At 42.5% G+C, this 13,549-nt stretch overlaps 1 protein-coding gene across 1 annotated transcript in view; it reads right to left on the reverse strand.

Annotated features, from left to right (window-relative positions):
* Positions 1 to 13,549, reverse strand: part of LOC124798807 (lachesin-like) — a 195,914-nt gene that overhangs the window by 60,834 nt on the left and 121,531 nt on the right. The window contains exon 5 of the mRNA XM_047262337.1: positions 581 to 773. Within this exon, the coding sequence (XP_047118293.1) occupies positions 581 to 773 (193 nt within the window). The remainder of the gene's footprint in view (positions 1 to 580; positions 774 to 13,549) is intronic.

The raw sequence follows: 13,549 nt of genomic DNA on the forward strand, positions 1-13,549 counted from the left end.
CATGCATTTCCAGATATAAGTTCATTAGACCATTTTTGTTCCGTATCGTTTTTCGATCGAACCCGGGACTTTGTACACGATGGAAAAAAACCACCTTGTAGTTGGAAGCACCAACTACCTAATGATTCGGTCCTTCTGCAGGGAGAAATAACGTATATTATAAGGAGATTGCTCGCGATGTCCAGGAAAAGCAGGTTACAATTCTATTGTGACAAAGATTTTCACTTTTCCCGACGTATCAGTTGACAATTTCTGTCATAGAGTACAGTCACTGTGTATTTTATTGTTTTGAAAAATATTTGTAGTCTATCTAAAAGGCCATTATTCCTCTTTGTGACCAGTTGGGGCCATCAACAACCTTGGTGAGATATGATTGCAAATGTACCGTCTAAGCTTCAAATCATTCAAAACCTGGACATAAAGATATGGTGACGTAAACACTTCCAAAATCAAGGCCTAGAAAAGGAAAGCTTGACATCACAGCTCTATACTGGTGAAACGCAGATCTCCATTTTCCTTCATTTGCAGAAATCGGCAGTAGCTTTTAGCAGAAAAGCTGCCGCCATTGCCGCCGCCTTACCCCTGGTCTTGATACCGGAGGGATCCTTGACGACCAGGTCGGCGCTGTCCTCGCGCCGCCACTGCACGTGCGGAGCGGGGTGACCACGTGCCCGGCACGTCAGCCTCACCGTGCCGCCCTCGGGCACCACCATGTCCCCGGATGTGTCCTCCGCGATGAAGTCCGGCGGCACCACCACGTGCAGAGTGCCCATCTGCAAAGAGACATCAAACTGCTTCTCTAGACACGCGAAGGCCTTCTGATCTACTTTCAAACCTATCAAACTATTCTACTAATGTCATCTCGTAGAATCGGGTGTACTGCCTGTGGTCCGATATTTCGACGTCGTAACTCGGCGTCTTCATCGGGTGTTCCCTGAGAGTGGTTCACGAGCTGACCTTGTCCCATATTTATGCCTGGGCGGTGTGTGGCAATCCCTATGCCGTCCACGCCCACTGTGGCCATTTCTAGCCGTGGTATCAATCTGTAGGAGCTCCATCTTCGGTCTGCGCCCGTTGCGGCTCTCTTCTGAGGTAGCGGACATCCCAAGGCGTTCCGTATTGGGGCGATCCCAGCACTATCATGGCTCTGTTGAAGTTCCTTTTGCTGTCCGCGATTGAAGATGGAGCATCTAGAGATTCATACCACCGCCAGAAATGGCCACAGTGGGCGCGGACGGCGTAGGGAGCGCCACACACCGCCCAGGCATAAATATGGGACAAGGTCAGCTTGAAACGTCCCCTTAGAACAATTTATACAAGACTGTGCTTAAACTGACATACAATATTTTTAGCGCAACGCAATCTGACTTTCAAAATCCCTACAAAAAAATGGCCCTGACTAACATTAACCTATGCGCTTCACAAATCGCTTACCTCACAAAAATCTTGGTTACTCGAACTACTGCAATACAGCAAGCGCCACTACTGCCAGCTAAATAAAAGATTCAAACTATGGAAGGCACTAACTACTCATAGGGATAGTTAGCAAATGAAAGATATTAATAGAGAACAAACAATGTATTTACCTTAATATCATATATATATACATATATATATATATAGCAGTTCATGACAAATTTCAAAACTCCGCCATCTCTCTCCCCACATCCACCACTGCTGGCGGCTCACCTCCAACTGCGCAACGCTACGCGCTGTTCACATCCAGCTGCCTAACACTACAATGGCGAGTATTACAACAATGCAAAGCAGCCACAGACTGCACACAGCACAGCCAGTGATTTTCATACAGAGGTGGCGTTACCAATAAAAAAACCTAAATAGCCTACTTACAAGCTCGTCAACCAGTCTAGGAAACACCTGATGAAGACGCCGAGTTACGACGTCGAAATATCGTATTGGAAAGACGGGGACCACCGGCAGTACACCCGATTCTACGAGATGATAACAAATCGCCAGGAAAGTCTTAGAAATTATTTTCTACTAATGATGACAGAAATCCTGCATGTTCGCATACCAAATTGTCTGCCTTGACGCGACGTCACCAAAATGACGGAAATGAGCCAGTCACAGAAATCCAATATACAATAACGGAAAAAGAGTCGCAACACCACAAAGTAATTAACGTAGAATAACGAAATTTCCGGCCTGCAACTGCCAAGATAACATATGTCAGTGATCAACATTGCAAGATAACAGGTTAATGTAAACGCGAGATAACTCAAAGCAAATGTGAACTCCTGCTACGTTAATAACAGTTGTAACGATCAGAATGTTGAATTCAAGCATGTAAACGAGCACGCATCGTGTTCTACAGTTGCCAGACCTCGGTTTGTGAGAAGGAGTTCCATACCTCTTATACTTTCTCGGTCAATACAGGGGTGGTTATGCTGTTTGTGGATGATGATGAGCTTGTCGTCCGATGATGTCCCATATGTCTTCGATTGGAGACAGATCCGGTGATCGAGCAGGCCGAAGCAACACGTCCACACTCTGCACTGTACGTTGCGCTTCAACAGCGCTGTATGGGCGAGCATTATCCTGTTGCGAAACAATCACTGGAATGCTGTTTATGAATGGCAGCACAACAGGTGGAATCACCAGACTGGCGCACAAATTCACAGTCAAGAGGCGTGAGATAGCCACGAGTGTGCTCCTGCTGCCGTACGAAATCACACCCCAAACAATAATTCCCGGTTTAGGTCTAGCGTGTCTAGCACGCAGACAGATGGGTTGCCAGCCCTCAACCAGCTTCCTTCTAACCAACACAGGGCCATCACTGGCACCGAGGCAGAATCAGCTTTCATTAGAAAACACAAAGCTCTCCACTCTGACCAACGGGCTCTCACTTGACATCATTGAAGTCGCAAAGGGCGGCGATTTGGGATCAGTGCAATGAACGCCACCGGGCGCCGGCTCGGTGTTGTCTTTCCAGTAACGGATTTGTAACAGTTGGTTGTGTCACTGTGGCGCAACTCCTGCCGTAGATACAGTACGATTGCCAGAGCTATACGCCGAAACAGGCCGTCTTCCCTCTTGGTAGAGCCACGTTGCCGTCCGCAGTCCGGTATTCTAGCGACCGCAGGTTATGCTAGCCATCGCTGCCAGAAATCATATACATTGGTTGCATTTCTGTCAAATCTTTCTGCAGTTTCACAGAAGGAAAATGCAGAAGAAACATCCGGGTTCTCGTAACTCTATTAAACGACTTCATTCAGATTCATTGAGGATAATGGCGTCTTTGTTGCCTTAAGGGCATTCTTAGCTAACGAGAACTCACCAAATCCAATTTCAAAGTTAACAACCGCTCTCGATGGTTATAGTGTATATTTAAAGCAAACCTGATATGCATCCTCATAGTGACACTACTAGCGCCACTCTTATGTAGTGGCGCGAAATAAGAATAGCTATCATCTTTCAGCTGTAGAAACACGCCTACCACTATCCTTCTTGATGTTGCGATTTGTTTTCCGTCATTGTATTTAAAATACTCATCATAGCACTATCTCTGGTGATTTCGCCAGTTCCTGACGACACTGCCACCTTTCAACCTAACCTAGAGTCTGGAAATGTGCAGATCACTGCGACATCATAATTCATGAACCACGAATCTTGTTGAGGCGGGATGTCTTGCTTGCCTTAACGATACAGATATCCTTATCATAGGTGAGTGACAGTAGAGGCGTGTCTGTTGAGAGGCCAGACAAACTTCTCCATCCTGAAGTGTGGCAGCAGCATTTCCAGCAGTTGCAGGGGCGTCAATCTGAATGATCGACTGATATGGCCTTGTGTTAGCAGCTAACGTTTCCTGGCTGTGCTGGTAATGGAAACGGGTGAAAGAAATGGCAGACCCTGGAGTTTTACTGTAAGCTTCGTTGCTGACGGGAATCTTAAATAAAATAATCCGGAGATATAATAATCCTCGATTCAAATCTCCGGGCTAGATTCCTCAGGAAGATGTCGTCATCAGGAAGAACAAAAAAGGCGTTCTAGAGGTCGGAGCACGGAACTTTTGATAGCTCTGATAGTTAGGTTAGAGAGTTTAAAAATGGAAAATGATAGGGTGAAGTTAGATGTAGTGGGAATTAGTGGAGTTTGGTGGCAGGATGAACAGGACTTTTGGTCAGGTAAGTACACTATTATAAACACTAAATCAAATAGGGGTAATGCAGTAGTACACCTGCTAATGAATAAGAAAACAGTAATGTTGGTAGGCTATTACGATCAGCGTAGTGAACACATTATCTTAGCCAAGATCGACACGAAGCCAACACTCTCCACATTCGCGCAAGTATATACGCCAACTAGTTGCGCAGCTGATGAAGATTCTGAATGAATGTATCATCAGAGAACAGAAATTCCTCAGATAATGAAGAGGGAGGAAACTTTAACAGAGGTAGGGCACTAGAATTAGGTAACTGGAAGAAGATGGGAGAGATAAATAGTAGGAGAATGTGAAGTGTGGGAAAGGAAAGAAGGAGTAACCAAATGGTACAATTTTGCACGGAGCATAAGTTAAGTATTGCTAACACTTGGTTTAAAAATCATGAAAGATGCTGTACACGTGGAAGAGTGGAATAGACCTGGAACCGCTGGACTGTTTCAGAGGGATTATACAACGGCGAGAGAGAGATTTTGAAACCAGATTTTAAACTGTAAGATATTCTGGGAGGCAGATGTCGACTGACCGTAATTTAATGATTGTAAAGTGCAGATTAAAACAGAAAAATTTTCGAAATGTTAGGAAATTCAGGATATGTGACCTGGATAAGATGAAAGTACTAGAGGTTGTAGATAGCTGGAGCATTAGGAAACAATTGATTGGAAAATGGAAAAGGAATACAGCAGAAGTGGAATGGATAACATTGAGAAATGAATTAGTAAAATAGTTTGTGGTAATTATACAGAGATGAAGAGACTTTCACGGGTTTGAGTAGCGTGGAGAGCTGCATCAAATCAGTGTTCGAACTCAAGACCAAACCAACAACTAAGTTTTCATTATATAAAAGTTCGGGGTTAAGCCGCATAAATTTCACTTTTTCTTATTCTTCTAATATTTCGGCTGCTTACTGTCCAGCCATCTTCAGAGTGAGCCGAGGTGACTAACGATCCAGTACTTGCTCCGTCCTTTTAAACCTGGGGACCGCACCACTGCGCATAATTTCGTAGATACACAAGGCACCAGAGACGTTGATCGGTGGCAAAGAGGTATGACATATGCATGGAATTAGATCTATGGCTGCGTGATCGATCCACGAGGTGATATCGATGTATCAATACGAGCTGCACCGTCGCCACGTCTTTGTGAGTATACCACGGAATTACAGACAGTGCCGGATCCCATGATTTGTCCAAGCTGAAGCTGCTATCTCCATTAATTAAACTCGTCGCCAACCGAATTTCAGTTGCTTCTTTCACTACTGACTCCCAGAAAGATGAAGCTGAGGCTAAAATTTCAACGTTATCGTACACCATAGACTGTCCAGAGTCAATACAATTCTCTGCCACCGCAGATTTGTTAGGTTGTAAGAGTTGCGTGTATCTGTGGTGCTCTACGCATCTCTTAAGGACTGTACGTGTCGTCTGTCCGATGTGTGAACTGCCACACTCACAGGGGATCTTGTGAACGCAGCGTTTCCGAAGCTCTAAATCATCTTTAATAGAACCCAGGAGACCTACTGTCTTTGCTGGAGGGCGAAAAATCACTTTCACTTTTTGTTTACTGAGGATCCGTCCTATTTTTGGCGATAGGCTTCCCACATATGGCAGAAAATATACGAATTTAAAATTTTCCGTGACTTATTCTGCATTCCGTATACCCACTGCTGGTTTCATTTATAGTGCCTTACGTATCTGCTGTGAGAATTACCTGTTAGCTTCAGAAACTCTTCTCAAGTGTAGAAGCTCGTCCTCCAGATTCCTCTCTTCAGCAATGGCGTGTGCTCTGTGTGCCAGAGCTCTGAGTACATTCGTCGTCTGCGAAGGATGGTGGCAGCTACGTACACGTAAACGTAAATCCTCGTGGGTCGGTTTTCGATGTACTGTGTGTCCAGAAGTACCATCATCATTGCGTCGTACCAAAACATACAGAAATGAAAGGCATCCATCTTTTTCGATTTCGATCGTGAGCTGAATTTGTCCGTGGATGGAATGCAGTCGATTTAATTTTTTTTTTTCGTTTGTCGTCATGATGGGGCCACACAGCAAATGTGTCATCAACATACCTACAGAATATTGTTGGCTGCAAGCTAGGAGAATCCAGTGCCTTCTCCTCGAAGTCCTCCATAACGAAGTTGGCCACAATGGACGACAAAGGACTATCCCTGGCGACACCATCAGTCTGTTCATATAATTCGTTCCGGTTATTGAATAAAAAATATGTCGAGGTCAAAACATGTTCAAACAAAGCTAAAACATCTTTATCGCAGATTTTGCCAATGAGAAACAATGATTCTGAAAGAGTTACTTTTCTGGACAATGACTTACTCTCACTTTCTCTTACTCCTTCGCTCTACAGCTCTTGAAGGGCCTTGGCCTGCATCACAATATCCTGCCATTCTATCCGATCCATGGCTTTCAGTCTCCATCCTCTGACACCCAGATTTTCCAAGTCTTCTTCATCCACCCATCTCTTTCAGGGGCGTCCCCTCCGCCGTCTGCCTCCAGCCTTGCCATCAAAAATCCTCTTACATGCTCTGTCTTCTTCCATTCTGACCACGTGCCCTTCCCACCGCAGTCTTCTTACTTTAATGGTAGCGACAATGTCAGGTTCTTCAAAAAGGTGTCGTAGTTCAGCATTCGTACGAATGCGCCAACCTTTTTGATCATATATTGGGCTATATATTTTACGTAGCACCTTTCTCTCCCATATTCTAAGGATCCTTTCTTCATTTACAGTCATGGTCCACGTTTCGGCACCATACATAACAACTGGTCTTGTAATTGTTTTTTAAATGAGGAATTTGGATTTTCGTGATAGAAACGAGCTCCTAAACATGGGTAATGCGGCAAAGTAGCATCTGTTAACTGCTGCTATTCTGGCTTACACATCACTGCCAATGTCATTTGTCTCAGTGACAGTCGACCCAAGGTACTTGATGTCTCTCGCCCTTTCCAACTCCCTGTCGACTATCCTGAGATTAAGTAGGTTTTGTTGTTTGGTCATTGCCATATACTTGGTCTTTTCGACATTGACTGTCAGGCCAAGTTCTCTGAACAACGACACTACATCGAAACTGACTATCATATCAGCATTGTTCAGTCTGAGTGATTTTAGGTTGCCAATGAAGTCCACAGAGTTACGTTTTCCCACCAAAGTCCTTAATAATGACGTTAAGTGTTTGGCACAATCATGGGTTGGAGAGCCGATGTTACTCATTATCGGATGCGAGCAACACCATTCTTATCGATCTTTGGAAGTCTATAAAGGCTTGGACGAAATGCACCACTTGGTTTCAATCTTCGCACAACTCCTGGTGGAAAGTGGGAGACGTTCAGAAGCGAAGCACTCCTCCTTATCAACTGGTTGGTGGGGTCTTTATTGAACTTCCGGTATTTGCTGTCAGTCAGTAAACTGTTTATTATAGCATGATAGTCGTCATGAGACATTAAAACAGTACATTACCTTTATCAGTTGGAAGAATCACAGTTTCGGTACCCTGGCGACACTTACGTAGTGCAGACCTCTCTGCCACAGATATGTTACTTCTTTGTGGGCAAGCCTTCATATCTACTCGAAAAGTTTCGTGTCTTATCTTCTGCTGACTCCTTAGAAAGAGGCGAACATTTTATTCAACAGGCACTGATGAACTCTGGTATGGGTGAAATCTTTAGCGTGGGTGCGTAGTTCAGTTCTTTACTTAAAAGCATCATCGTAACGTCGTCAAAATCTTTACCCGTCATATTAAACAATGCTGCTGCAGGGCGGTTGCAGTCAGCATTTTGAAGAGCGGTGCTGTAGCTGCTGGAGTACTGATGATTCTTCGTGTTTGAGTGTCCCTGTTAATACATATCTATAAACTAATTTAAGACGTAAATGGGCACGTAAAATTCCGCTTTAAAAATAATTTTGTTTGTGACAGGAAACCAAACGACGTCACATGAAAGACGTGATGTATGGTGCATTTTTTGAGTCATCATGCTGCTGACTGGTTTCACGAGGCCCGCCACGGATTCCTCTCCTGTGCCAACATCTTCATCTCAGTGTAGCGCTTGAAACCTACGTCCTCAATTATTTGCGGGATGCATTCCAATCTCTGTCTTCCTCTACAGTTTATGCTCTTTACATGTCCTCCAAGAACCACAGAAGTTATTCCTTGATGTCTTAACAGATGTCTGTCATTCTGTCCCTTCTCCTTCACTGTGTTTTCCACATATTCCTTTCCTCTCCGATTCAGCGCAGAACCTCCTCATTTTCTTACTTTATCAGTCCATCCGATTTTCAACGTTCGTCTGTAGCACCACGCTTCGATTCTCTTCTGTTCCGGTTTTTCCACAGTCTGTGTTTCAATACCATACAATGATGTGCAAACGTACGTTCTCTAAAATTTCTTCCTCAAATTAAGGCCCATGTTTGATATTAGTAGACTCCTCTTGGACAGGAATGCCATTTTTGCCAGTGTTAGAGAGCTTTTGATGTCCTCCTTGCTCCGTCCGTCATTGGTTATTTTGCTGCCTAGGTAGCAGAATCCCGAAACTTCATCTACTTTGTGACCATCAGCCCTGATGTTAAATTTCTCGCAGTTCTCATTTCTGGTACTTCTCTTTACTTTCTTCGATTTACTCTCAGTCTGTGTTCTATACTCATTAGACTATTCATTCCATTCATTTTTGTTTTCATCATTGCTACTTCGATGTACAGACTGAACAGAAGGAGCAAAAGACTACATCCCTGTCTTACAACCTTTGTAATCCGAGCACTTTGTTCTTGGTCATCAACTCTCAATATTAGCTCTTGGCTCTTTTGTATATGGTATATTAGCTGCCTCCCCCTACAGTTTACCCCTATTTTTCTCAGAATTTCGAACGTCTAGCACCATTTCGTATTATCGAATGCTTTTTCCAGGGAGACATTACGAAAACGAATAAACCAACGACATTGTGGACAGAGTCGTCTGTAGTTGCCGAACGATATACATACAGGGATATAAGATATTTATTTAAGATATCATTCCATACAGCTCATATACAGCGCCGATTAGGACGAGTTGGACTGCGATACATACCAGCCCATTGCACTACATTAATCACTTAAAGAACGATAAGGAGAAAATTATTGACCTGCGCCAAATGGAAGTCAAGAAGTCCCAATAAATAAGAGACATAAAAGTAAAATTTCGCATTACGTGAGAGGGTGCTGGATCGTTATTTTGAAGCTGAGTAACGATTCCGCACAACATCAACACTACAGCTCACTGTATAACACAATAACGGAGGGTGATTTCCTGAATCCCAGCACCAAAATGCATCCCACAATTAGTTATACAAATATCTGGTGAAATATCAGTAACACAGTTCTCCCTAAACAATTTCGCTCCAACTGGTACACTGCTGTACTGTCGGAAAAATCCACAATGTAAATTAGAGATCGAAGCCGAACTGCACAGGCTACCAGACGGTGGATGCTCTATGACGCTTCTACAGATGCAGAAATCAGACAGTGGTAGGGAAGAACCAGCAAAATACTGGCTATAATAAGAATAACAACGGAACACACATCTAAAATAAATCACATGTTAATACCAGTTTAGAAACGACTTCCAAAATTCCAAACGATACATGACTAACGGGACTCTGTGTTAGTTGCGTTACATTTAAAGTACTGTCATTAGAAAGATACGTGTAGTATATCAGAGAACAACATGAAAGATTTATAGCAGAACAAATTTACAAAAAAATTATTCCAAGTAACCAAGCAAGCTCTCTCCCTTACTAAGATAATTCATAAAACATAAGAAGCAATTCACTCCGGTTGCATTTGCAGAATACTAATAATGACAAATAACTGGTTCAAGAAACTTCATTCAAGAACACAAATGATAATTTGGCGAAGATCCCATCGCTCATTTGTTATCTTTGAGCTATACACAGAAGAAAATTTATATCGTTAACTATTCATAATACCTCGGTACAAAAGGAGAAAGCAATATTAATTAATACACAGAGAAGATATACTTAACTGTGACTCAAAAGTATTGCTAATTTTACTGACAGAAAAGATTTTTAGCTTTGCTTGGGAAATAATATTAGGTCTAGGAAAAGTTCATTGTCATGGAATAACAGGATTTTTTGTTTACAGTTGAATGTTTTTTCCCGAAAAAGGAAGAAATAAATTCATTTTCCGGAAGAGCACCATTTTTTATTGTTATATGAAGAAAAGTTATTTTTGGATCAGAAAGAGGGAACAGAAAATTAACGGCAATGAAGCAAAGCAATAATAATAAAATGTTTGCTTGGAATGGGATGGAATCCCTGTCGGACGAGCGATATTTTCAGTCTGCCTTTAATCTAGAATGGCGTTCTCAAAGACGTGCAGATTCACCATGAATGATACGTGGATCGATTTACTCATAAAACAATAGTCTCCCTTTCCCTGGTAGAAACACCGGACTGTGTTAGATAAGTTAGGGACACGAAAATCAACCAAGTGGCGTCCAGTGTAAAGACATGTTCCACGCCGTTAATTCACACGAAATTATCATAATAAATATTTGTATGAGTGAGGTAGTCAGACGTTAAACGAAGGTACTCCAGTATATGACAATAACAGCTCGGAAAGCCTCACATCGCATAGAAATTTCAGTATTCTGCGAACTTCGTGAATCACTAAAAATATAGAAATTCGTCTTTCAACAATGAGGAGGTAGAAATCCCTACTCTGCAATGGTCCTTTACATTCCCTTTCTCTCATGCCGTATCCCAGCTATGAAACATTCATTCTTTCTCAGTTATACTGCCCTACTTTACTGTGCAGAAATGCACTGCCAAAACACGGATTCAAAGCTCTAGTACGGTGTATAGTATAACGAGACAAGCAGAAAAAAATTAATTTTCGTACTGTATTTATTCTTCGTTGACCATAATAAACTAGTGCTGGGAACTGTCAGTGAAAGACTTATTTGTTAGTCTATTGGATGTCATTCGCTAAGGAGATGTTTGGCTAGACATGTTAATGAACCTGACGGCAATTAATAAAGAAAATGAGCCGACAGAATATTAGTCTAGTAATCCAAAGCAATTTGATTCCGTTTTTATTTAAATTCTATATCTTATTATCAAATAGGAATTGACAAATATTGTATCATATTGTTTCAATAATACTAAAGTATTTTGATTTTAATTACTAACGGCATGAAAATGAGAGTACAATAAATAAATTAATATTTGGTGCAACAATGCGAAACATCAAAGAGAAAATAAAATACTTCCTTATTTCTATAGATGGTGTAATATTTCTGATGTACGTAACTTTTCATTTATTAATAAAGCATTTCCTACACCTCTATCAAATGTAATCTATATGTATTTGACGATGCTGGTGCTGATTCCGCATTTTACATTTGACGATGCCACTATGGCTGCAGTACATTAGAACTTTGTTTTTATGAAACAGATCTGATGATGGTCATTAAAGACCGAAACCGGTAATCTGTTATCAAACAGTTTGTGACCATAGACGTAAATTAAAGGAAACTTATTACATATACGGGTTACTGTTTTTTCGCGAAGATGTAGCAGCTTGTGAAATATAATTTATTCTAACAGGGCAGTTATCGTTCCCATTCGATATCTGATGTATAATATTGAAAAATTAAGAAATGGTATTAGCGAGATTCAAGGCAGTTACTAAAGTGACTCACAAGCAGAGATTTCATTAATAAAAGATCTCCAATAACTTCTTTTGAAGCATGATCAGTAGTCTGTACTGTTTAAGTAAATTGATGTCCTGCTTAAGACCTTCCGTTGTGAAGAAAATTGAAGAAGAAACACTTGCAAGTAGTTTTACACGAAGTTTTTAGTGGACATTGCTCTTCATGTTAGTGTGTGGAGTCCATCCCCAAAGTTTGTAAAGACTAACCTTTGATACCCCTTCACGGAGCCTTCACAGTACAGATGCATATGACGGCTGACTGTGGTTTTAGAGCTGTCAACTTCCCTTACAATATTTGCGGCCGCACTCACGCGCCCCACTGGACTGAGAAGTGCAGCGTCCGGTGGCCGCATTGATCTGCGGCTTAGAGAATATGGATGCGCGCTATCCGTCCAGCGGGGAAATCTGCTAAGAGGGCCGGCGAGTGCCGGATGATGCCTCATCTCGGAGACGTATGCCCTGCCCGCGCCCTGGCGCGGTCGCCAGACGGATGGCCCCCGGCCGTGGCTGATTCTGGGGGCGGGCTGGCCGCTGACGGAACGACGCGTCACTGTGCGGTCGGCGGGAGCGGCGGCCGGCGCAGGAGCCGCAAGTGGCCCAGATATTGCCCTCGCGGGCTCTGTTGTGCCATGGGACGCGATGTAAACTTTATGCAAACACAGAAGCAGGCACCCGATTCCACCACCAGGTCACAGAACGAGCTGGCGTAGTGTCTTCGTCCGAATACGAACCGAAGCAAAGTAACACATGCTGTGCTGATCACACACAAACTAGAATGTAGCTGTAACACTAGAATGGCATGAAAGTGTGGGTACAGCTGGGAAGTGAATGGCACAGGGCTATAACCTCTCACTGAAGTTATTCAGTTTGTACTTTGAGCAAGTAGTTCAGGAAACAAAGGGAAATTAGGAAAGCGAGCTAAAATTCACGGAGAAGAAATAAAAACTTTGCTGTTTGTCACAGACACTGTGAATCTGTCAGAGACGACAAAGGGTTTGGAAGAACAGTAGAACGAAAATAATACACGACACGCTTCAGAACTTGCTTTCCATCATCAGGTTGCATTTTCGGCGTTTAGTTCAAGTGTGTCACTATCAAGACACCAGAGATGTCGAAATACCTTCAGAATCGTGCACACGATAAAAATGCGCAGACTGCACATAAACAGGGAAGGTGAAATCTTCGTCGAAATATGGATGGACGGAATAATTAATTATATTGAATTATTGTTGAAAGAAAGGAAATTATTGACATTTTAATACGGGAGAGAAAGGTCAAGGACCAGGAATTAGTAGGCTTTACTCTTTTTAAGATGTTTCTCGTTCTCTATCTCTGAAAGCAGAACAGGTTGTTCAAGTTTAGACCCAAACTGAAGTGGGTGTCTCTTCAGGCAAATATCAGATAAGTTGGCAGTGAAATACAGGGAGTGGAGAGACACCGGTAGGCAAATCTTAAGGCAAAAGTGGCTTCCGACTGATGTGCCACTAGCAAGTAACATTGCTCGATTAAACTTTGACCATACATAGAGAGAACATCTGCATTATACTACGAAAGGCAACTGAAGGAAATACGCCCGAAACTGAAGGAAATACGCCCTGAGACGAACAAGAATTACAATGTTATTCGAAAACAATAATTACGCCGAAGTAACCACGATTTGTA

This window comes from Schistocerca piceifrons, chromosome 5 (assembly GCF_021461385.2).
Source record: "Schistocerca piceifrons isolate TAMUIC-IGC-003096 chromosome 5, iqSchPice1.1, whole genome shotgun sequence".
Classification (NCBI taxonomy): domain Eukaryota; kingdom Metazoa; phylum Arthropoda; class Insecta; order Orthoptera; family Acrididae; genus Schistocerca; species Schistocerca piceifrons.